This window comes from Erpetoichthys calabaricus, chromosome 15 (assembly GCF_900747795.2).
Source record: "Erpetoichthys calabaricus chromosome 15, fErpCal1.3, whole genome shotgun sequence".
Lineage (NCBI taxonomy): Eukaryota > Metazoa > Chordata > Cladistia > Polypteriformes > Polypteridae > Erpetoichthys > Erpetoichthys calabaricus.
Window position 1 is genome coordinate 51,045,058 of NC_041408.2, and position 26,699 is coordinate 51,071,756.

Genomic DNA, 26,699 nt, shown 5'->3' on the forward strand with positions numbered 1-26,699 from the left:
AAGCGAGCAGGGGTTAAGCCCCCTAGTATATACAGTATATACAGTCATATGAAAAAGTTTGGGAACCCCTCTTAATTCTTTGGATTTTTGTGTATCATTGGCTGAGCTTTCAAAGTAGCAACTTCCTTTTAATATATGACATGCCTTATGGAAACAGTAGCATTTCAGCAGTGACATTAAGGTTATTGGATTAACAGAAAATATGCAATATGCATCATAACAAAATTAGACAGGTGCAGAAATTTGGGCACCCCAACAGAGATATTACATCAATATTTAGTTGAGCCTCCTTTTATAAATATAACAGCCTCTAGACGCCTCCTATAGCCTTTGATGAGTGTCTGGATTCTGGATGGAGGTATTTTTGGCCATTCTTCATACAAAATCTCTCCCGTTCAGTTAAATTTGATGGCTGCCGAGCATGGACAGCCTGCTTCAAATCGTCCCATAGATTTTCGGTGATATTCAAGTCAGGGGACTGTGACGGCCATTCCAGAACATTGTACTTCTCCTTCTGCATGAATGCCTTTGTAGATTTCAAACTATATTTTGGGCCATTGTCTTGTTGGAATATCCAACCCCTGCGTAACTTCAACTTTATGACTGATGCTTGAACATTATCCTGAAGAATTTGTTGATATTGGGTTGAATTCATCCAACCTTTCGACTTTATCAAGGGCCTCAGTCCTTAAACTAGCCACACAGCCCCACAGCATGATGGAACCTCCACCAAATCTGACAGGAGGTAGCAAGTGTTTTTCTTGGAATGCGGAGTTCTTCTTCCGCAATGCAAAGCGCTTTTTTGTTATGACCAAATAATTCAATTTTTGTCTCATCAGTCCAAAGCACTTTGTTCCAAAATGAATCTGGCTTGTCTAAACCAGCATTTGCATACAACGAGTGACTCTGTTTGTGGCGTGAGTGCAGAAAGGGCTTCTTTCTCATCGCCCTGCCATACAGATGTTCTTTGTGTAAATTGCGCTGAATTGTAGAACGATGTACAGATACACCATCTGCAGCAAGATGTTCTTGTAGGTATTTGAAGGTGATCTGTGGGTTGTCTGTAACCATTCTCACAATCCTGCTCATATGCCGCTCCTGTATTTTTCTTGGGCTGCCAGACCTGCTGGGTTTAACAGCAACTGTGCCTGTGGCCTTCCATTTCCTGATTCCATTCCTTACAGTTGAAACTGACAGTTTAAACCTCTGAGATAGCTGTTGGTAGCCTTCCCCTAAACCAGGAGACTGAACAATCTTTGTTTTCAGATCTTTTGAGAGTTGCCTTGAGGATCCCATGCTGTCACTCTTCAGAGGAGAGTCAAAGGGAAGCACAACTTGCAATTGACCACCTTAAATACCTTTATATCTCATGACTGGACACACCTGTCTATGAAGTTCAAGGCTTAACGAGCTAATTCAACCAATTTGGTGTTGCAAGTAATCAGCATTGAGCAGTGACAGGCATTCAAATCAGCAAAATTACAAGGAGACCCACATTTTAGTTTTTCACATTTGATTTAATTTCATACAACTAAATACTGCTTCACTAAAAATCTTTGTTCGGAAAACACCCCAGTACTCTGATGTTCCTAGGAAACGAAAGACACACCACTGTTATCTTTTTTGTTAAAAGTAGAGTCATTTATTATGCAGGCTGAGAGGGGTTCCCAAACTTTTTCATATGACATCCGAGGTTCAATTCCCCGAGAGGGGGGTGCAGTGAGTGTGTACGCCTGATGAGCCCAGAATTAGGGCGAAACACGTGTCGCGTACTCTTTGCATTATTTGACAGTAAACTATTTCAACCATTCTATGATCTGCTTCTCGCAACTGAAATGAGGGCACCGTGGCAGATGTTAGCTAACTTGCTGACCAACCACAAGCGTTACCTGGTAGGTAACCACCCATACAATCAGATAGTGACACAGACTACAAATTCAATGAATATATATATATATGTAGTAGCAATCCATCCATCCATTTTCCAACCCGCTGAATCCGAACACAGGGTCACGGGGGTCTGCTGGAGCCAATCCCAGCCAACACAGGGCACAAGGCAGGAACCAATCCCGGGCAGGGTGCCAACCCACCACAGATGTAGTAGCAATGTTTTCTGGATATAAAATAATATATATGTTACAAGAATTGAGATATAACTATACAGTAAATGTCTCCATTCATCCATTTTAAAAAGTCAATTCTTCCATTTCATTGTTGCTCAAGTGTGTCCTGGCAGCACTGCGCACAATACAGCAACCAACCTCGGACAACATGCCAGTGAAACAGATTTCTTTACATTCAATTTAAACATTCCAACAAATGCAACTCGAATGTCCTTGGGATGTGAAAGGAAACAAATCACAGAGACATGGCTGAGATTGTACAAAGCTGGCACAGGCAGTGACGGGGCTAGAAATCAGTCCCAGGTTCTTGGTGCAGTGAGGCAGCAATGCTAACTAGTGGCTCCACTGTGCCGTCTGTACATGTAAATCATGGTACGTATTTTCATTTGTGTGGCAAGAGAAGATAAAATGCCAATTGCACAGTCTCCTTATATGTTGCAAATCTTTCCTTTTCGTACTATTGTTATGTTCTTCGTTTTCTAAATCTCTCTGAGCAGCTCTCTGGGTCAAATCAGAGCCAGGACTGCTCAATGAAGATAAGTTTGGTGCAGGCTTCAAAAATAGACGCGCCTGCTTTGAAGTCACGTGCTTGCCTTTGATGCGTTAATATGCAGCGCAGAAGGAAGTGTGAAAATGATTTGAATGGGAGCTGTTGAGAGGTCTGTACGCTGGGGGAGGGTTGCCTCCTGATTGCTCCCAGCGGGAGGAAAAGTAATGAAAGCCCAAAGGTTTCCGACAACCCTCCTGAGGAGACGCCACCACTGTCTCCATGGCAGGCACCTTTTGAGGAATGAACAAATGCATGGGGTCAGCATGTTTTCTTATTCTTTGTCATTGCAAACTGAATGATCTGTGTCAAAAACAAACAAAACAAGATATATAAATTAATAATTGAGTGACACCATGTGTTGTTGGGGTTGGGTGTTCGGCCTGTCCAGGGTTTGTTCCTGCCTTGTGCCCTATGCTAGCTGGGATTGACTCCAGCAGACCCCCGTGACTCTGTTCAGGGCTGTGCAGGTTAGAAAATGACTGACTGACTACCTGACCTTGTGATGGACTAGTTTCCCATTCAGAACTGTTTCTTGAATTTCAACTGATGTTACTAAGTGCATCTCCACAGAAGGATCGCTAGAAACCTGAGAGATTTCATTACCTCTCCTACTACTGCGTGGAGTTGAGAGACGTCCTGTGACTTTAAATTGAAATCAGTGGGTTCTGAACATGGATGGAGGAATGGATGAATGAATGATAGACAGGCAGCCTATTTGTTATTGATGGCTGCCTTGTGCTTCTGGGTTCTTCCAGCTCCTCACCATCCTGAAATGGAAAACGTGGGGTAACAAAATACATGGATGGATTACATCCATTGAGGGGAAAAAAATAAATCTATAGTGTACAAACAAAATTGTAATACCCCATGTTTTTACATTTTTTCATCTTTGGTTGATGTTATTTATCCATTTTGCATACTAAAGACCTCATTTGCACTACGTGGATTACATCTTTATAGACCATTCAAAAAATTCTGACGAGATGACAAGGCCATTTAATGCAACAAAGCTCGCCCAAAGCTCTTCCAAGTCGAGTCGAGTTTTGAAGGTCCCTAAAGTTTTGCTCTCCACCTTATTACTTTGGCAGTTATTCCAAGTGTCTGTGGTTCTCTGTGTATGGAAAAACTTCCTAATGTTTGTGTGAAATTTACCCTTAACAAGTTTCCAACTGTGTCCCCTTGTTCTTGATGAACTCATTTTAAAGTCACAGTCTCAAGCCACTGGACTAATACCCTTCATAATTTTAAACACTTCAGTCAGGTCTCCTTCTAATCTATGTTTGCTTAACCTGAAAACATTCAGCTCCTTCAGTGTTCCCTCATAACTCGTACCCTGCAGACCTACAGTCGGTCTAGTCATTCATCTATGGACTGTTTTGAGAACCACTATGCTAGTTTGTTCATCTGTAAAAACATTGCATTACAAAACGTAATTCAAGGATGGATGAAACAGAGTTCACGAATATTCATTGTGAGTGCTGCAGGAGACTGATGTGTGTCTCAGAGGGTGGAACATCATGGGAAAAGAAAATAGAAAGACAGGCACTTGGACCGGATGGGCACAAGAATCCTTGTGAGTCCTTTCTATCTCTCAGGATATAAAAATCCCCCTTTGTAAGGCCATGGTCTTTGTTGGCCTATCACTACAACAAATGAAGACAAAGAAGTATTCACCTGAGAAACAAAGACAATGAAATGTAGAAGGCAGGAAATGGTGAGAAGAACATACACAAGGGTGTGAATGTCCTGTTAAGTACTGTTGGAGCCATCATTAGTAAGAGGAAGGTTCATCACAGCACCCAGACCCCTACTAGAACAGGCCATCCCTCAAAACTGAACATCAGAGCAAGACATCCACTGGTCAAAGAGGCGACTAAAAATTTAACAGTCACTCTCAGAAGTCCGCAATGCTCTTTGGCTGAAACTGGAGTGGATGTGCAAGGGGTCCATAATTTCAAGAGCACTCCGTAAAACAGGCCTCAATGGGAGGGTAGCAAGAAAGAAGCCATTCCTTAAGTATGTGTATGTAAAGGAATGAATGGCATTTGCTACACAGCATTAAAAAGATGCAGTTAAGATGTGGGAGAAGCTCTTAGTGTCACATGAGACCAAAAACTGAACTTTGTGGCCAGACATCAATGAGGTATGTGTGATGTAAAACCAACACTGCCCATGTCTCAGGAAATGACACACCTACGGTGGAATATGGTGGTGGCAGCGTCATGATATGGTGTTGCTTTTCATGTGCTGGGACTGGGAATCTTGTCAGAGTTGAAGGGAGAACTTGTTCCAGTCTGCCATGAACCTACGGCTCGGGATAAGAGTCATCTTTCAACATGACAATGGCCTTCAGCATAAGGCCAAAGTGACACTGGAGTGGCTCTGAAACAGAAAGGTGAATGTTTTGGAATGGCCGAGTTAAAGTCCTGATCTTTTGGCACTATTTGAAAACTGCTGTCCAGAGGCACCAATCCTACCAACCTAGAGAGTCTCTATCAGTTCTCAAAGAATAAAGGGGAAGAATCCATCCTGAACAAAGTGCAGAACTGGGACATACTTACACACCCTAAAAGAACTGAGGCTGCTATTGCAGCAAAAAGGCTTCTTGACAAAGTATGAATGCATACGGCTTGAATACTTATGAAAAGTTTTTCTTCTTCAGCTAAATATCAATAGAAAATGGTTCGTTTGAACTTTGGAAATGTATTGCTACAGCGTAAGAGTTCCCATTAAAAATACCAAATGGATAAATACAGTATGTGTAGAAATCTTCTCTCATGCAGAAAATTAGGATGACCTTCAAGGGGACTGAATCCATTTGCATGCCACTGTACAATAATAAAAATGGAACGTTTACAATTTATGTACACATCCGAAACATCATGTATTAACCCAAATGCGACGTGTGAGTACTTTTGTGAAGGTATCCGCCATGATTTCTGCCTTTTTTCTTTCCTTTCTTTTTAGGCACGTACTGCCAACAGAGAGAGGTGGAGGCCATCACTGAAGGCGTAGAAGATGATGAAGCCTGCTGCTGCTGTGAGCCCGGACACCTCCCTTATATTCTGTCCTGCAATGCGGCCTTTTATCTCCGTTGGCTGGCTTGGGAGGTCACGACAACCAAATATCTGCTGGAGGGCTACAGCATCAGTGAGAATAACGCGGCCACCATGCTGCAAGTGTACGACCTGAGGAAGCTCCTTATTTCATACTACTTAAAGGTACCTGCTCGGATTGAGTCTGGTTGGAGGTGGGCTGCAGATAAAGGATGGAGGGGTGGGGATGGCAGGCCTTTTCTGTTCTGGCACTTTTCTATGTGCAGTGCTGCTAATCTGCTGAACTTTCCCATCAATAGCCATTAGTGGCAAACAGATGAGAGCAGTTTCTGGAGCGTAGGAAATTCCCAGACTGAACATTTACAGCTATGATTGTTTTTGGCATTGAGAGATAGTCAGCTGCTCTGTATTTAATGTTTTCTAGATTAGTCGAGACAAAGAATAGCAAGCATTGTTAAAAAGTATGTGATGGAGCATGTAAGCCACCATTACTGCTGCCAAGATCCTCTTTTTCACAGAGGTAAAGTTGCCAGAACGTCGGCTGATTTTGCACATTTTCATGTGTTTTCGTTACCAATCTGCCATTTCCCAATTGTGCTTTTGTAACAAACTAAAGTTGTAAAGCACACTTGCTCACTCAAAACATTCCTTATATTTCAGTTGAAACATTTTTCTTTTTCTCCAAAATGACAAGAAGTGTCTCTGCAGAAAGACTAGTGTAGCAAGAGACCACAGGAATATTGGTGGGCCACTTAAAGAAAGAGATGTCAGAGTTTGAAGAATGTGACCCAATTGAGGGGTGAAGCCAGGATTATTTGAGTAAGGGGCAAATACGATAAAATTGTGTTTATGTGTGTGTGTGTGAGAATGACATAAAGAGGAAAACTAAAAGTAAGTAAAGCTGGTGTCACGTTACGTGACTCGAATTCACAGGGGATGACAAACTAGACCACTCCATGATGCCTACCACCACAGTTTCCCATTTCCAAAGCGTCAAGAGCTCAGCCCTTTTGCTGTCCCCCAATAGCGTGCTGCCTGAAAGAGCCAGTGCTGTATGAATGCCCCCAGGGTACAGTCCTGATTACAGTTTCTTTTGAATTTTGTTCTGAAAAAATACATTTTTCCCATTATATTAAATCTGTAATTAAGGGTTTTTTTTCTACCTTTGGCAGAATTTTGGCAAGTTTTAAGCCTCTGTTAAAAGTTTATAATTATTAATGACGTTGCTTATATTTTACTGTGGCATGGTTACTATGTGCATCCTAAAGGGATGCTAGGAGTCATGGTCCCTGGAAGTCACTCATAATCGATTCATGAGCATGACAATATAAACAGCTGTCCAAATTCTGTGGACATTCAAAAGACGTGTACCTTATGATTCTCGTGTTTGTTTTTGGTTTTGACTTTTTGCAACATTTGCTGACTTGTTTCAGAAAGATTTCTTCGGCTTAGGCTCTTAAGGTTTTCAATGATTTCCCATTTTTGATTTGTGTTTTGTACCTCTCATCTCTGAGTTCCTTCTTTTTCTTCTTCTTCTTCATCTTCATCTCTTTCCCACTTCTTTGTGGGGTCAATATGCTTGATCAACCTTCTCGGTCCTGCACCTCCTTGCCAGTCAAGCCCTTTTCCTTTAGGTCTTCTTTGACTTTATCCATCCATGTCCGCTTTGCCTCCTTCACTTTTTCTTTCCTGGGACTTCCATTGCCCACATATTGATCGTCTCTCCTCATCACAAGTCCACACCACTTCAATCTACTTTCCTGCACTTTCTTAGATGTCTCTCCCACTTTTGTTGTACTTCTGGTTGTCTCATTTCTTATTCTGTCCTTTTTTGTAACTCCATACATCCATCTCAACCTTCTCGTTTCTGCCACATCCATCTTCTTCTCCTGTGCTCCCTTCACTGTTCATGTCTCAGCTCCGTACATCACTGCTGTTCTTACCCCGTCTTAAAAACCTTAACCTTTAACCTTCACCTTAATTCTTCTTTGTTGTACCTTTGATTGTCTTATTTCTTATTTTGTCCTTTTTTGTAACTCCACACATTCATCTCAACATTCTTATTTTTGCCACATCCAATTTTATGTTAAAATTAGTATCACTCATTTATAAAATTTCATTGGACATGTTATTAGAGCAACATCTTAAAGATCATCCTCGCAAGTATCCAGGTATCCAGGTTTGAAGAATAAGCCCTTGTTTCACATTGAAAAAAAGAAAAAGAACATTAAGTTTTGCTCTTCTCATTTTCTGAATCTCTGCATTCTTCTTTTGACTCTGATTCCTGGTTCTCATTTCGGTTTTGATGCTTAATCAGTTTGACTCCTGGTTTCGCCCTTTCTTTGACTACGATTCTCCCCACCTGACCTGATTTAGAGAAGCCTGTAGAGGACTGGGAGAATGTAGTGTGGTCAGACGAGACAAAAATGGAATTTTTGGAGAAGAAATGGCTCTACATATGACCCTAAAAATACCAGTTCTGAGGTGGAAGCAGCAATTTATGATATCGGCGGATCCCAGATTATTGAAAGGAAGGTGAATGTAACCATATACCGCATGCAAAGTTCTTGAATCTGTTGCCATCTGTCATGGAGGTGATAATGAGATGCAGGCAGATCTTTCAGAAAGACAAAGATCCTAAACATGCTGCAAAGGAGATTCTCAAGTGGTTCCAGAGGAAGAACTTGCAGGTTTCTAAGGCGTGTAGCACTGCCACATAGAAAATGTGATTTGATTACCGCTTGTCTGTCTGGTCTGGCAAACGAGGTAGCCCGGCATTACATGTTGTTTTGGAATAGACAGGTGATTGACAGCGGCACCCCTGAAGGCTGGATGTCCAGTTTCTGAGGTAATTTGAATACATCACACCATTTTTCAAAAGGAGGAAGGAAGGACTGCAATTGGAGGAAAAAGACCGGCAAACTAGACAAACGAGTGAGCAACTGCATTGGCCGTGTAAAAGGAACTACACCTATGAAGCCGTGTCTAGATAGGTGAAGGTCAGCATTCATCTCCATGGATGGTAATCCTGTGAATCCTGCATTGCCCTCAGTTACATCTAGCGGTGAGCTCATTGAAGTTCTTTTTTTTATTGTTATGGTGCAGTGCTGACTGTGGAAACATTTTACATTTAAAAATTCAGATTCTTTCATTAGCCAGCTTCTACAGTTCACCCACCCTGGATAACAAGGACGCTCCAACGCTGGACTATTATGTGAACTTCAGAAGTGGATGGGGTGCATATTTCACTGTATATGTTTTTACTCACACGTACCCGGGTTATTGTGTAATGGGGAGGAAAAAGATCACTGCTGTTTACATCTGTGTGTCTTTCTTTTTAAATGTAAATTTTTTCTGGCTTTGCTAAAATTGTCTTGCACTATCTTTTTTTTTAAACACACATATATATATTGTAGCAGATATAGCGCTTGTCCACCTCTCGAACCCTCAGGTACCACTCTTGAGACCAGGTGAAAGTACAACTAATATTCTTTTTATTATTGTACAGTGCACAAAGCACTACACACACCACACTCATATACTACAATAAACTCTTCCAACAAACAATCCTCCACTCCCAGACACTTCGCCCTCCTACCTCCCAGCTCAGCTCTATTGTCTGGGCTACCCATAGTCCTTTTATAGCTCCTGACCCGGAAGTGGTTCTAAGCACAACCCACAAGTCCATTTCCTTCCGGGTCAGGGCAAACAGTCTTCTTCTTCATCCCGGGAGCACGTCGCTTCCTCCAGTCACGTGACTGACACGCACTCCCGGGTTATAGGGCATGCAAGAGCCCACTAGCCCCCCTACAGTGACTCCTGGCGGCCCCCAAGGTATCCAGCAGGGCTGTGTCACAACACTACAAAGTCCATGAGGCCCTGCTGGAACTCGGGGCACGAATATGCTGTCTGGAGGGCTCCTCCTAGCGGCCTGGGGGTGGCGACCGGAGTCCATAGCCGGTTGTCCGTCACAATATATATATATATATATATATATATATATATATATATATATATATATATACAGTGGTGTGAAAAACTATTTGCCCCCTTCCTGATTTCTTATTCTTTTGCATGTTTGTCACACAAAATGTTTCTGATCATCAAACACATTTAACCATTAGTCAAATATAACACAAGTAAACACAAAATGCAGTTTGTAAATGGTGGTTTTTATTATTTAGGGAGAAAAAAAAATCCAAACCTACATGGCCCTGTGTGAAAAAGTAATTGCCCCCTGAACCTAATAACTGGTTGGGCCACCCTTAGCAGCAATAACTGCAATCAAGCGTTTGCGATAACTTGCAATGAGTCTTTTACAGCGCTCTGGAGGAATTTTGGCCCACTCATCTTTGCAAAATTGTTGTAATTCAGCTTTATTTGAGGGTTTTCTAGCATGAACAGCCTTTTTAAGGTCATGCCATAGCATCTCAATTGGATTCAGGTCAGGACTTTGACTAGGCCACTCCAAAGTCTTCATTTTGTTTTTCTTCAGCCATTCAGAGGTGGATTTGCTGGTGTGTTTTGGGTCATTGTCCTGTTGCAGCACCCAAGATCGCTTCAGCTTGAGTTGACGAACAGATGGCCGGACATTCTCCTTCAGGATTTTTTGGTAGACAGTAGAATTCATGGTTCCATCTATCACAGCAAGCCTTCCAGGTCCTGAAGCAGCAAAACAACCCCAGACCATCACACTACCACCACCATATTTTACTGTTGGTATGATGTTCTTTTTCTGAAATGCTGTGTTCCTTTTACGCCAAATGTAACGGGACATTTGCCTTCCAAAAAGTTCAACTTTCGTCTCATCAGTCCACAAGGTATTTTCCCAAAAGTCTTGGCAATCATTGAGATGTTTCTTAGCAAAATTGAGACGAGCCCTAATGTTCTTTTTGCTTAACAGTGGTTTGTGTCTTGGAAATCTGCTATGCAGGCCGTTTTTGCCCAGTCTCTTTCTTATGGTGGAGTCGTGAACACTGACCTTAATTGAGGCAAGTGAGGCCTGCAGTTCTTTAGACGTTGTCCTGGGGTCTTTTGTGACCTCTCGGATGAGTCATCTCTGCACTCTTGGGGTAATTTTGGTTGGCCGGCCACTCCTGGGAAGGTTCACCACTGTTCCATGTTTTTGCCATTTGTGGATAATGGCTCTCACTGTGGTTCGCTGGAGTCCCAAAGCTTTAGAAATGGCTTTATAACCTTTACCAGACTGATAGATCTCAATTACTTCTGTTCTCATTTGTTCCTGAATTTCTTTGGATCTTGGCATGATGTCTAGCTTTTGAGGTGCTTTTGGTCTACTTCTCTGTGTCAGGCAGCTCCTATTTAAGTGATTTCTTGATTGAAACAGGTGTGGCAGTAATCAAGCCTGGGGGTGGCTACGGAAATTGAACTCAGGTGTGATACACCACAGTTAGGTTATTTTTTAACAAGGGGGCAATTACTTTTTCACACAGGGCCATGTAGGTTTGGATTTTTTTTCTCCCTAAATAATAAAAACCATCATTTAAAAACCGCATTTTGTGTTTACTTGTGTTATATTTGACTAATGGTTAAATGTGTTTGATGATCAGAAACATTTTGTGTGACAAACATGCAAAAGAATAAGAAATCAGGAAGGGGGCAAATAGTTTTTCACACCACTGTATATATACATTTGAGTCTTTAAAGTTGATTATATTCAAAGGGGGGGACGTATGGTGGGGCACTTCAGGAAGTGATATTGGCCTATCCTTTCATTAGCCGCCTTAAAGTTTAGGAAAGTGAGTGGTATAGCGATCGGCCTGCCTTCAGCATATCGGGCCCAATCTGTTAGAAATGGATTTAGGGCCTCAAGAAAACACAAATAAAAAACAAAAGAAAGAGCTGGTATCCAGAAAATACTGCAATGTGGAGATAAACAATCAAAAAATAACAACGAACACAGATATAATTTTCATTTAGTTAAAGGGACCACTAGATAGATAGATAGATAGATAGATAGATAGATAGATAGATAGATAGATAGATAGATAGATAGATAGATAGATAGATAGATAGATAGATAGATAGATAGATAGATACTTTATTAATCCCAGGGGGAAATTCACATATTCCAGCAGCAAAAATATTAAATTAAAGAGTAATAAAAAAAAATGCAGGTAAAAAAACAGACAATAACTTGAATAATGTTCAACGTTTACCCCTCTGGTGGAATTGAAGAGTCACATAGTTTGGGGGAGGAATGATCTTCTCAGTCTGTCAGTGGAGCAGGACAGTGACAGCAGTCTGTCGCTGAAACTGCTCCTCTGTCTGGAGATGACACTGTTTAATGGATGTAGTGGATTCTCCATAATTGATAGGAGCCTGCTGAGTGCCCGTTGCTCTGCTATGGATGTCAGACCGTCCAGCTCTATGCCAACAATAGAGCCTGCCTTCCTCACCAGTTTGTCCAGGCGTGAGGCATCCTTCTTCTTAATGCTGCCTCCCCAGCACACCACTGCGTAGAAGAGGGCACTCGCCACAACCATCTGATAGAACATCCGCAGCATCTTACTGCAGATGTTGAAGGATGCCAGTCTTCTAAGGAAGTACAGGCGGCTCTGTCCTTTCTTGCACTAAGGAGGTACTGAGGAATATGGAAATTGTAGAAGGAGAAGTGGTGCTCAGATTAAAAAGGCTACAATCAAACAAATCTCCAGGACTAGATAATATTTACACTTGAGTTTTTAAGGAGGTTAGTGAGTACAGATATAAACCCTTAACGCGTATGTTTAGGAAGTCACTGAAGATCTAGAAAATGGTAAATATTATCCCGTTATATAAAAAGCGTGACTGTGCAGATCAAAGCGACTATGGGACGGTAAGATTAACGTGCATCACAGGGAGATCAATGGAAGGAATTATTAAGGATAAGATTGAGCAACACCTGGCAAGGACAGAAGTTTTACTGAACAGTCAGCATGGGTTCAGATGAGGAAGATCGTGTTTTACTAACATGCTGGAGTTCAATGAGGAAGAAACAAAAGGAGATGATCAGAATGGAGCATATGATATGACTTATCTGGACTGTCAGAAAGCCTTTGATAAGGTGCTGCATGAGAAGTCGGGCATCAAACTAAAAAAAGTGGAGATCAGGGTGATGTTTGTAGATGGGGGCAGAATTGGCTCAGACACAGGAAGCAGAGGGTGATGGTGCAAGGAACTTCATCAGAATTGCCTGACATTAAGAGGGGTGTCCATCAGTGGGCAATGCTGGGGTCGCTGCTATTTTTAATTTATAAATGATATGGATAGGAATATAAGTAACAAGCTGGTTAAGTTTACAGGTGATACCAAGATAGGAGGACTGGCAGATAATTGAAAATCTGCTGAATCCTCACAGGAGGACTTGGACAGAACACAGGCTCAGGCAGATTTGTGGCGGATGAAATTTAATGTCAGTAAATGTAAAGTATTACACATAGAAAGTAAAAATGTGATGTTTGAATACACAATGGGGTTGTCTGAAAATCGAGAGTCCATCTTATGAGAAGGATTTAGGAGTCATCATGGACTTGACACTGCAACTACCAGACAGTGTTCAGACGCCATTAAGAAGGGTAACAGAATGTCAGGTTATATAGCGCCTTGATGTGTGGAGTACAAGTCCCAGGAGGTTCTGCTCAAGCTTTATAACACACTGGTGAGGCCTCATCTGGAGTCCTGTGTGCAGTTTTGGTCTCCAGGCTACAAAAAGGTCATAGCAGTGCTAGAGAAAGGCCAGAGAAGAGCAACTGGCTGATTCCAGGGCTACAGGGGATGAGTTATGAGGGAAGAATAAAAGAGCTGAGCCTTTACAGATTAAAGTAAAAGATTATTAAGAGGAGACATGAGTGAAGAGTTTAAAGTTATGAAGGGAATTAGTCCAGTGGATCGAGTCTGTGACTTTAAAATGAGTTCATCAAGAACATGGGGACACAGTAGGAAACTTATTAAGGGTAAATTTCACACAAACATTAGGAAGTTTTTTCTTCACACAGAGACACTTGGAATAAGTGACTGAGTAATGTGGTAGACAGGGCGTTAGGGACCTGCAAAACTTGACTTTGATGTTATTTTGGAGGAATTAAGTGGACAGGACTGGTGAGCTTTTGTGGGCTGAATGGCCTGTCCTCATATAGATTGTTGAAATGTTCAGATGTTGTTTTTTTTCATTCTAACAGATGACGCATCACAAACATTAGCCCTGCTGTTTAAAATCCAAAGCCAAATGTTGTATAGCTGAGGCAACAGACAAGCTGACAGTATAACTTAAAAGGAAATTTAAATACAAAAAATATAGGAAATACTGTATATATATATGGCACTCTGTATATCCCACCTAAAGTAGCTCAGACCATATTACATTACTTTAGAGGGCTGTTGACTGAAGAAGGAGAGTATATATTGTGAAAGGGTACAGCCCGGACACAGACAGGGGGACACGTTAGCAGGCATCACCACACGTTTATTTACACAACTATTATATACAAGTCCTATGTGCACCGCCACCAAACACCCCACAGTCTCCCAACAGTCCAGTATTCCTTCTTCCTCTCTCTTCACACACTCTCAGGCCTCTCTTCGCCCACTTCCTTCTCCGACCTCGTCCGCCTCCTCACCCGACTCCAGCCTTGATTGTCGGAAGGCGGACCCTTTTATAGGCAGCTGAATGCCGACCACACCCAGCCACCTGTGATAAAATATATATACCTGATGAGCCCAGAATGAGGGCGAAACACGTGTCGCGTACTCTTTGCACTTATTTGACAGTAAACTATTTCAACCATTCTATGATCTGCTCCTCACAAACTGAGGGCACCGTGGCGGATGTTAGCAGATTGCTGGCCAACCACAAGCGTTACCTGGTAGGTAACCACCCATACAATCAGACTACGAATGCCGTGAATATATATATATATATATATATATATATATATATATATATATATATATATATATATATATACTGTATATATACAGTGTATACACTGTATTTTTTAAAGCTGTACATAATCAATGCCACTATGTATATAATATTTGAATACATGCTTCTTTTTTCATTATTTTTCTTCATTTCCTGCTTTTCATTTCTTATAACCTGTATGGTTGTCTTACTAAAGTGTTTTATTGTTACCCTTTTTCTTTGCTGCACATAGAAAGTTGTCATCAGAATTTCATTGTACAAAAGTTAAATAACAATACACTAAAACTAACATAACGAAAAGTGGGCTTACTAATGTCCTTTGAAACCTGGCTGTGCCACAATATTAGAGTAATTGCAAATATTTATTTTCAGAATAATTTACTGTTTTAAAAAAAATGCATATATTTAGTGAAAAATAAAACGACTTGCAATTTTCGATTCCCTAAACATTTTCTCTTCCCCAGAGCTAGCAAAAATGTCAATTGACTTTCCCGTAATGTTTTATAAATCGAATTGTCATTGCACAAGCAGTTCAATGGCTCACTTCGCTCAGCCTTCTCCGCCTCAACTGATTAAGAAGGCAACGGGTGGCAGTGGCCGTTACAGGCTGCATATGAAATCGCGTCTTACTCTTGAAACTTTTCATCATATTTCACCCTAAATTGGCTAACATGACAGTGTTATTTTTTCCGACAGAGTCTTTTTTTCATTCTAATAAACTGCGCACATGTTCCCAGCTTTATGGCCGCGTTCCCACTTTGGCCCGCGTCTGTTTCCAGTTACTGCTTTCCCAGCTGCAAAGCCTCAGCCTCAAGTGCAGTGCTGGTGCCGCAGCCAGTTTGTAATTCTTGTTTGCTACTTTTTGGGTGGGTTTGTAAAAGAAATTGAAGATTTGTTTTGACTATAAATGACTTTTTTTCCCCTCATTTGTATCTAACTTCAGTTTACCATTTGACGCAGTGGGTTTAATTGCACCATTAGCAGACGGTGGGCTAATACCGCCGCGATCCCAGATCGAGGTTTGCCCTAAGCTGTCTGTCTTTTAAAAGCATGTCTCCACTCACACAAGCAATCTAATAATAATTTTCACACAGATTGGGAAATGTCCGGAGCCTCTCAAAACACCGCGCACTGTGAAATGTGCTGCAAAGCAAACCAACGGATCTATCGATCGTAAAAGAGTACGGCTCAGTACGGAATTCAAACTGCATGTGTTATAGAATTTCATAAAAAACAGATAGGACAAAAAAGACTGAAAATTTATGAATGGTGCTTTTAATCTTTTTTTTTTTTAAATCCTCTTGCTAAATTGGGAACATGAATCATGTTTGTGGACTTCCACTTAATTGTCACAGTTTTTCTTGCTGTGATTTTCACCTTTTTTTTCCGGCGCCTGTGCAAGCACTTGGAAGATTAAACATCACAAGCAGCACTGGGGTGAAGGATGCCATGAATAAATAAGTGAATTCTTAATTGGGTTGAGGTATTGTTAAAAGGGGCATAAACGCGACAAAAATGATCCGATCGTTCTGGAAAGCTATTTACAAGGAATATTAAATAAATGTTTGATTCTTCATTTTACGTACCCTTTGATTTTTCCCGTTAACACCCCCCATGGATGAGATAGCTGCTCTGCCTCAGCCTGGCACGGAGCGGCTTTGCTGGAGGCGGACTCGGCCTTCCTTCTCGAGCCGCTCCGAACCTCCGTTCAATTTGCAGAGATTTAGTGCTGCAGCGAAGGAGGCGGCTGCTTGAATTAAAAGCCAGCGAAACTGACTGGAGGAAATGGCACATAAAAGGCTCCTTCTTCAGTCAACAGCCCTCAAAAGTGATGTGAAATGGTCCGAGCTACTTTAGGAGTGCCATCAGAAGCAGATGTTAAGAAGAAAGCGGCGCACTAGTAGAGGACAGCGTGTGGAGTCTTAGAAATAACAAAAAGAACATTTGTACATGGAGCAGGTCCTAATGGATGCCTGTTAATCTGCACGCTTTTATTTCTGTTTTGTACGTATATTTTCATTTTGTATTTAGTTATTAATTGTTACAACTCCAATGTTTTTTGTCCTCATTTTGTATTTCAGTTTACTGCCGGTGTTCTGACGATTTGTCCTACTTTGTCGAAGTATCCTACCGTAGTTTATTTCGACAGATGTATCTATCGATTGGTGCTACCTTATCGAAACATCCTACCTCTATAATGCATATGGGTAGATCATCTCGATGGGGTAAATAACACTAACTAAACATCCTACCTTCATAATGCATATGAGTACATCAGTAACACATTTCCAAGGACTGAAATATACTGCAAAGCTGACACATTATATACAGTATAGTATAACAAAATAAACAACAACTGTATTACATACAACATTATAAAATATGTGTAATATTTTCTATTGAATATATTAAGTGAAACTTTTAAGGTCCATAAAGCACCTTATTTGAGGGCATTTCAAATAAAACAATAGCACATCATAGGAAGAATAGAAAGGCTTTAATTTACATACATTTGTGAACAATAAAACACTCCCAACAACAAAGACCAAAGAACAATACTTATTTATCTATACATTTTTTACAAACATATGCTATTTCAATTTTTTCATTGTATTTTGCACATTCAAAATGTGCCCAGCGACTGCACATATCACACTGCACCTGAAAAATAAAACATAACGATTAGTCTGAACATGGAAACAGTAATAATAGTGACTGATTCAATTAACTATTTCTTCCGATGCGGCCAAGCAGGTGTAGAAGCAGTTAACATGTTACTTGTTAAGTTATATTACTAGACCCCAAGAACAAAATTATGACGAGTGAAAATGAGCATAGTAGGATATTATATTATTGTGGATGGTACATGTTGAAATATTGTTACCATTTCAATTGTGCTTTTGTTGGGATCATCTTCCAGCTTGGAACAAACCAAGCAATAATCTTCTGCATTGCCTATAATCACAGTTGTTCTCATTAGTATACAAGCTTTAACATCAGTCATTTGATTAATTTTCAGTATTTTGAAAAAGCAATAGTAGTGTTAGGTGTAACATACTGCTGTTATTCAAAATAAGAAAATAATCTTCACTCAATATTTAATTTCCTTTCAATTATTTTATTGCTAGTATGCTAATATTTGCGGCTTCTGACAAAATAATTCATTATTCATAATATATAATAATGTAAATTTACACACAGAGCTGTAAGTAAACACTCACCGGCAAGTCAACTGGAACCTCTGAGGGGAACACTGCTTCTCTCCCATACATAAGTAGAAATGGGGAGTGCTTTGTTGTAGTGTGAATTTTGGACCTCAATGAAAAAAGTGTGGCGCAAACAGTTTATTTATTACACACTATGTCAACAAAAGCAACAGATTACTTGGCATGAATGGTATATACACCGTATATGTTACACCCATCCGTTTATTGTAAGTCGTAGCATTAAACTTATAACGTTATACCATGTCATCAGTTAAAAATACCAATGCAGTAAACTGTAATAAATGCATTAATGTAGTAAGGCTAAGAAAAGCATACATATTACTGAAATACAGTAACACTTACCTCAAACTTCAACACTAGGTAGGCCAGATCGACAAGCAGTTGGTAAGCTTCGAGAAAAGTTGCGTAATTTTGGTCTGCGCATGCGTAGTATCAGTAAGTAGATCATTTCGATGGGTAGAATGTTTCGTTAGAACACCTGTCATCTTGAGATTCTCAAGCGTGTCTCCATCTACAGTATTGTAGCGATGGACGGCGCTGACGTCCCAGGAGTCTCTGCGGCGCTGCTCCAAATGTTAGACTTTTAATTTGGATTTCTTTCATGTTGGGTTTCAAACTGTTGTTGTGTTTAATTTCGGTTTGTAGCCTTTAGCAATGAGAGTGTTTCATTGAAGTTTTTTGAGTTGGACTTCCACCACTAACTGATGTTGCCTGGTATTTGCATCCTTTAATTTGACTATTGTCATTTGTAGTGGGTGTCTGCATTACTTGAGTGTACAACACTACCAGTATTATGAAAAGAGCAAAAAAGAGCGTTAAATCAAGTGTGTCTGTTTTGTCACTATACATACAGTGACCAATAGGGGTGTATACCCAGTGCCAATGCCAAAAGCTTATTAGTGCACCAACCGCCTGTAGTGTAGCAAACTCGTGTGGCCCCCCACTTATGATCTGCACCCTAGGCCCAATACCTTATTCGCCTTAATTGTGGTGCCCACCCTGGGCGTACCAGCACCCCAAACGCCAGCCAGAACAATACTAACACAACTCCTGGGTGCAAACAAATCATTAATTGTATGAATACCTTTCTAATAGGGGCTTCTCCGTCACATACAATAAATGTTCTCTCTCTCTTTCTTTCTCTCCCTCCATTACTCCTCAGCGAGCTTCATCCTCTTCCTTCAACTCTGACTGTCCGTTTGAGAGCATTTGGCTTCCTTTACCTGGGAGTATTTCCGGTGCTACCACACTGCATCTGGGAAGCAATTCAACCACCACTAATGTGCAGTATCCACCTGGATGGTGCGATGGCAGCCATTTTTTGCACCAGGACACTCAGCACACAAGTGGTGAGACAGACACAATTAGAGACGGGATGATTAGGGGGCCAGAATAATAGGGCCGTGGTGGGCAATTCAGCCAGGACACCGGGATACACCCTGCTGTTTCCAAAAGGATTGTTTATGACCACAGAGAGTCAGGACCCCAGTTTTACGTCTCATCTCAAGGATGGCACCATTTGTACAGCACTGGGGCATTGGGATCCTCATTCAGAGCACAGGTGTCATAGTTCAGCCAGCATTTTACCGGGGCTGGGGTTCACAGTTGCATTTTTTTGTTTGTAATGTCTAATGTTTCATATTTATTGATTTGTATTTATGTTCCTTCTGTTTATTATGTACTGCGGTGGGTTGGCACACTGCCCGGGACTGGTTCCTGCCTTGTGCCCTGTGTTGTCTGGGATTGGCTCCAGAAGACCCCCGTGACCCTGTGTTCCGATTCAGCAGGTTGGAAAATGGATGGATGTTTATTATGTACATTTTCCTTTGTGTTCAGTTTTAGTAGAATGAGGCTTTGGTTATGTCCCTTGTGTGTTGTGGGTGGGTCCACCTGCCAGTCACTGCCCTATTTAAGGGAGGGCCTCCCACAGTTCCTGGCGGTTCATTGCGAATGCGCTGGCGAGTGGAGTGTTTCTTGTGCTTACTGTGCCCACTGTGCCCTTTGCCTTGCTGTGTGATTTCCTGGATTTTCCACCCTGTACTCTGTCTTTCGATTAGATCTTTGATTTTTGTACTGGGACTGTGCTTATTACATTTTTGAACCTCAGTTTTATGACCGCAATTTTTGGATTCAGCATTGGGAGTTTGTTCACTGTGGATTACATTGCCTATTCAGGCAATTCCTTGTGCTCTACGGAGCCTTTTTGAAAATACGAAACCTTTTATTTTTCTTATAAAGATTTATTCTTGGCCCATTGGGTTTCTAGTCTTCGTTTTTGATGGTGTTTTCTCCCCTCTAGTGGGCAACTTTTGAGAGTGTTTTTGTACATTTGCTTTCGGGACTCCCCAGTTTCACAACAACAGGGATGACCAGAGACCTTTTATGACCACAGAGGGTCAGGACCTCAATTTTATGTCTCATCTGAAGGACAACACCATTTTACAGCACAATGTCCCCGTTACACTGGGATCCACATTCAGACCACAGGGCAAGCGCCCCCTGCTGGTCTCACCAATACCTCTTCCAGCAGCCACCCAAGTTTTTCCTAGATGGTCTCCCACCCAAGTGCTGGCTGGGCCCAAATATGTTTAGTTTCAGGTGGGTGACCTCTTCTGAAGTGCAGGTGGTATGGCTACATTACTAAGGATGGAATGACTGAATTACAGCCACCATTAATGACATGGTCAATGCTGCTTCCTCACCGCCAGGTACCTAGATTGTACTCTAGCATCAATGTGTGTCATGGTGTGCTCAGAGCCAGTGAAACCATTAAAGCAAATTAGGCATTCACCCAGGGAGGGTGCGGATCATAATGGTTGTGGGTGGGAGGTGTCCAGCCACACGGGTTAGCCACCGAACTGTCTGTCGGCACACTAATAAGCTTTACCTAGGGTGAAAAATAACGTAGCGCCAGCTCTGGGTGTGCTGCACAGTAGGATCCCACATTGTGCTCATAATTCTACAACAGGTTTCGCTTTGTTGCAGACAAAAGTAGGCAAGGACAGCCCCATTTTTAGAGCACAGTGACCATGTCCAGCCACTGGGACTTTGGGATCCATACAGAGACAACAGGGTAGGTGCCCACTCGATGGCCTCACCAACACCTCTTTCATATATCTCTATATATAGTTATAAAGTCTAATGTCTGTATGTCTGTCCGCTTTTCAGGAGAGAACTACTCAACGGATTTAGAACGGGTTTTTTTCTATAATTTGCTTGAACATTCCGGTCGATTTTGCGACTTCTCTCATTGTGCTAAGAACCATAGTTCACTTACAGGAGCCATTTATTTGCGCTAATCTGAGACAGAGGCTGCGGGCCAAGGGGAGGGGGGCAGCGTGACGTCAGGAGTAGGGAGCCGGGACAGGCCCTCCTCACTGTCCTGTTTCACTACTGCACGGGCAGAGCATACAATAAATACATGAATACACAGTTTGTTATGTTGCAGCATTTGAATTCACAATAAATACATGAATACACAGTTTGTTATGTTGCAGCATTTGAATTCACAATAAATACATGAATACACAGTTTGTTATGTTGCAGCATTTGAATTCACAATAAATACATGAATACACAGTTTGTTATGTTGCAGCATTTGAATTCACAATAAATACATGAATACACAGTTTGTTATGTTGCAGCATTTGAATTCACAATAAATACATGAATACACAGTTTGTTATGTTGCAGCATTTGAATTCACAATAAATACATGAATACACAGTTTGTTATGTTGCAGCATTTGAATTCTTCAGGTTGATGAGCTTTTCTTAAGTGCCGTTGGTATCTGTTCTCCTGCCGAGTCAAGTCAGGTCACCACCATAACCTGCACCAGGAAAATTGGTGCCAGAAAATAAGATGAGATAATGGTCTGGTTAGTTGCTCCCATCAAGGGCTGAGGCAACTGGGCTGGTGACTAGTCCAGCATTTTATAAAGGCTGAATGATGGATAGAGTCACGTTCACGTTCATGTTCAGGTCACAGGTCTTTCTCCAGCTCTAACTATAATGTCTCTCAATGTCCCAATCCACAAACTCCACACATTCACACAATCGACAAACATCAAAGATGAAAGACGACACTTCTCTTGAAGAGCCTAATGTTAAGAACATTTCCTCCATGTAATGCCACCTCTGTACTGGAACATCCATTTCTACATTTCCCGTTTCTCTTTTTGCTTGACTTACTAGTCCCTTCATCAATTAGAGTACGATTTAAGATGAGTACATTCAGTGACAATTTTCCATCCTATTTCCTGCTTGCAGAGTATAATCTACTATTTTCTACACTCCCCTAAACTCCGAGCGTGGATAAAGGAACTGTCGGTTTTGGAGTCCCTGCAACTGTACTCGAAATGGCATTACATTGAGCGAGACCCAGCTGTGTTCAGTGTGAAAATTGATGAGGATTATATCCATTGCCTCCAGGGAATAACGCGGGCGAGCTTCTGTAATATCTACTTGGAATGGATTCAGTACTGTGCGGCAAAGCAAGATGAGGTAAGTGCTTGCCATTGTTCAGCAATGAGAAGTAAACTTGAATTCAAAGACTCACGTACGAGTGCCACCAGTTAACATTTCCCAAAGGAACTGCCAGCTTTATCAGGAAAAATAATAAACGAATAAACCCAGCATAGAGTGACCCAGAAACCTTTGATCGTGAAATGGTAAGCCTGTAATCGGCTGAGAGGTCTAAGGTGATGGCATCTCTGGTGACTGGATGTGATCATCTCAAGTCCTCATCTCTTTGTTCTCATTTTTGCCGTTGCCCTTATCAGTGCTATGACCACATACAGTGGACCCTTCACTTTTCTGCACACTCTGTTGTGCTGTGTTTTTTGTAAATTCTGTTGTAAAGAAAATTGGGGAGACTTTATGCTCATTTCATGCAATTCAAGAAGTGATTTGTTCATCATGAGAGCATCAAAATTTGCCTGTGCTGACTTAGACGTAGTTATTAAACTGAGGTTGAAGCCGCACAAAAAGACACCTGCAGTTTTCTCTAACTTCAAAATGCTAATCAAAGATCAAATAATAGTAATAAATTCTTTACATTTGTTTAACGCTTTTGTCACTACTCTAGTGAGTGGGGAACCACCTCAGCCACCACTCACCAGGATGATGTGACGGCAGCCGTCTTGGCGCCAGTACGCTCACCACACGTTAGTTCTTAAGTGGTGAAGGGGTGAGAGGTAGCTAGCCAATTAGAGACAGGGGATGATTAGGGGGCCAGGATGACTAGGCTCAAGTTGACAATTTAGCCTCAACATCGGGGTACACCCTACTCTAAGAATGCCCAGGAATCTTTAATGACCACAGACAGTCAGGACCTCTTGTTTTACATCTTATCTGAAGAACAACACCATTTTTACAACACTGTGTCCCCATCACAGTGGGTTCCACATTCAGACCACAGGGTAAGCGCCCCCTGCTAGCCTCACCAACACCTCTTCCATCAGCAACCCAAGCATTTCCTAGATGGTCTCCCATTCAAGTACTAGTTGGGCCCAAATATGTTTAGTTTTAGGTGGGTGACCTGTTCTGATGTGCATCAACACTTAAAGAATTGCACACCAACATTAAGTGGATGATCTGTGAATGTACATTTATATGGTCACTCTGATGACATCACATGTCATGCGTTCCTAGCTGATTATGGATGGATCACCACAGCTTTCTCTTCACCATGTCTGACTGGCACAACTTCTCCATAACTGCTGACGCTGCTCTGACCCACCTGTCGATCTCTCGTCTTTTCTTCCCTCACTCGTAAACAAGATGTCGAGATACCTAAACTCCTCTGCTTGAGGCAGCTCCTTCTCCCCAACCTGGAAAGGGCACTCCACTCTTTTCCTGCTGAGAACTATCACATCAGACTTGGAGGAGCTGATCCTCATCCCAATTGCTTGACCCTCAGCCAAAAACTGTTCCACAGTGCACACCCGAGGTTACCACACAATGAAGCCAACAGAACAACATCATCTGCAATAAGTGATTCTTACGATTTATTTTCAGGTTGCCAAACTGGACTCCCTCCATCTCTTTGCTACATTTAAAAATGAAGGACGGATAGGTGTACTCTAACTTTAGTGGAGGATCCATGCAGGGCCAGTGCCACCATTAAGGCAAAACAGGCATTTGCCTAGGGCACAGATCATAAGTGGGAGTCAGTTGGCACACTAATATGCTCGGTCTACGGCACAAAATAACAGCACCAGCACTAGGTCCATGTGTTAGTCAACCCTTATATTCAGTAGCAATAATACATATTCCATCACTGTCGCAGAACACTGAACCAGCTCTTTTCCCTCACAAGGATCCTGGAGGGATTTGTGGACGTATGCCCATCCAATCTTTTTGGGTTTTGTGGACTTGGTAAAGCCATACGTCAATGTCTCTCAAGGTGTCCTGTGTAGGATGCTTGGGGAATATAGATTAGTGCGCCTGCTATTTGGTCCCTGTACAACTGAAGGTACAGCTGGCTTGTATTGCCAGCAGTTAGTCAGACGTGTTCCTGGTAGGTGTTGCCTTTTGTCAACAATCCTGTTCATAAAAGGTCAAAGTAAGCCAGAAATAAAGAGAGAACAAAACTCTCTCTCAGAACCCAACTCCACCAGAGCACATTCAAAATGGACAATGAAGAGACTTCAATTCCCAGGCTGCCTTTACAGAGCAGGAGGCGGTCCCTTAATGATGATGGACAGGTAAGCCAGCCTCTTGGGGATCCACCCACAAAATGCTGGGAACATGAGAGAACGGAAAACCACACATAGAGCAGAAACTACATAATAACTAAATGTAGTAAAGTAACAGAAAATAGATAACTTGATAAGTAATAAATGGACAGGAATGTTATTTAAAAAATGACAGAAAATAATAAAAGATGAACAAGGAAGACAAAAAAGGGCAATTTAAACATAAGCCAGGGGAGGAACCCTGGCTCAGTCGTAACAAGAATCTTAAGTTTTGTGCGCAGTACGAACCACCAGAACTGCTGGTAGATCTGAAGTAGCTTTTAAAATAATAGTAATCAGTCACATCTTCATTAAATTACAGTATCTGTATTAACGAGTACAGTTTATCAGGAGTGACAAATGTGTTCAGTGTGATCAACTTAGATAATAGTGATCAGGAGGTGTATGCAATCAGTAACTTCAATTAATAATATGGAAAAAAATACAATAAATGAAAAAAAGAAAAAAACATGCTACAGCTACAGGCACTGAGAAGCTCTGACATTTAACCAATGCATTTGTCACAATGACTAGAGGATTGTTCTGAAGACCCAAGCAGTCTGTTTTAGCATTTATGACACATTTAGTTTGCCTTATGCTGTCTTTGCTGGTTTGTGTGGAGTAAATTGTAAGTAATGGACTGAGGCTGTTATTAAGAAACTGGATTTAATGTGCCAAATTTAATATTGCAGCCAGTGGAAGTTGATGAAGACTCACCTTTAGTGACACTCTGCTTTGCCCTCTGTGTCCTGGGACGGCGATCCTTAGCAACAGCTTCACATAACGTGTCAAACAGGTAATCCTCTATCTCTTCTCTGCGATGCTTTATTACATTGATCTGGGGCAGAATGAATGTTTAAGTATAAATAAATCTGGAGTGTCCTCCATAATGTTTGGGACAAAGACACGTTTGTCCTTGATTTACCCCTCTGCTAGACAGTTTAAAATTACAAATCAAACAATTCAGACTTGTGATTATAGTACACAATGCAGAATTTCATTTAAGGGGATTTGCAGACATTTTATTCATGCTCCAGAGGTCCTCTGTGGAGAGAGGAGAACCTTCCAGAAGGACAACCATCTGTGCAGCAATCCACCAATCAGGCCTGTATGGTAGAGCGGCCAGACAGAAGCCACTCCTTAGTAAAAGGCACATGGCAGCCCGCCTGGAGTTTGCCAAAAGGCACCTGAAGGACTCTCAGACCCATGAGAAAGAAAATTCTCTGGTCTGAGGACAAAGATTGAACTCTTTGGTGTGAATGCCAGGCGTCACGTTTGGAGGAAACTAGGCACCGCTCATCACCAGGCCAATACCATCCCTACAGTGAAGCATGGTGGTGGCAGCATCATGCTGTGGGGATGTTTTTCAGTGGCAGGGACTGGGAGACTAGTCAGGATAAAGGGAAAGATGACTGCAGCAATGTACAGAGACATCCTGGATGAAAACCTGCCTCCAGAGCGCTCTTGACCTCAGACTGGGGCGACGGTTCATCTTTCAGCAGGACAACGACCCTAAGCACACAGCCAAGATATCAAAGGAGTGGCTTCAGGACAACTCTGTGAATGTCCTTGAGTGGCCCAGCCAGAGCCCAGACTTGAATCTGATTGAACATCTCTGGAGAGATCTTAAAAATGGCTGTGCAACCGACGCTTCCCATCCAACCTGATGGAGCTTGAGAGGTGCTGCAAAGAGGAATGGGCGAAACTGGCCAAGGATAGGTGTGCCAAGCTTGTGGCATCATATTCAAAAAGACTTGAGGCTGTAATTGCTGCCAAAGGTGCATCGACAAAGTATTGAGCAAAGGCTGTGAATACTCATGTACATGTAATTTCTCAGTTTTTTTATTTTTATTAAATTTGCAAAAACCTCAAGTAAACTTTTTTCACGTTGTCATTATGGGGTGTTATGTGTAGAATTCTGAGGAAAAAAAGTGATGCACTGTATGTGAGGATTGTCCAGGATATGTCAGAGGGAGTGAAGACTTGGGTTGGGGTGACAGACGAGATCCCAGTTAGAGGAGGTCAGCACCAGGGATCTTCTTGAAGTCCTTACCTCATTGATTTGGTTATGGAGGCATTGACTC

The 26,699-nt window shown here is 41.7% G+C and overlaps 1 protein-coding gene across 2 annotated transcripts in view; it reads left to right on the forward strand.

Moving 5' to 3' along the window:
• pcnx2 (pecanex 2) overlaps positions 1-26,699 on the forward strand; it is a 295,416-nt gene that overhangs the window by 215,786 nt on the left and 52,931 nt on the right. For both annotated transcript variants that reach the window (XM_051919361.1, XM_051919362.1), the window contains 3 exons: positions 5,641-5,894; positions 22,148-22,381; positions 25,308-25,411. In XM_051919361.1, coding sequence (XP_051775321.1) covers positions 5,641-5,894; positions 22,148-22,381; positions 25,308-25,411 — 592 coding nt within the window. The remainder of the gene's footprint in view (positions 1-5,640; positions 5,895-22,147; positions 22,382-25,307; positions 25,412-26,699) is intronic.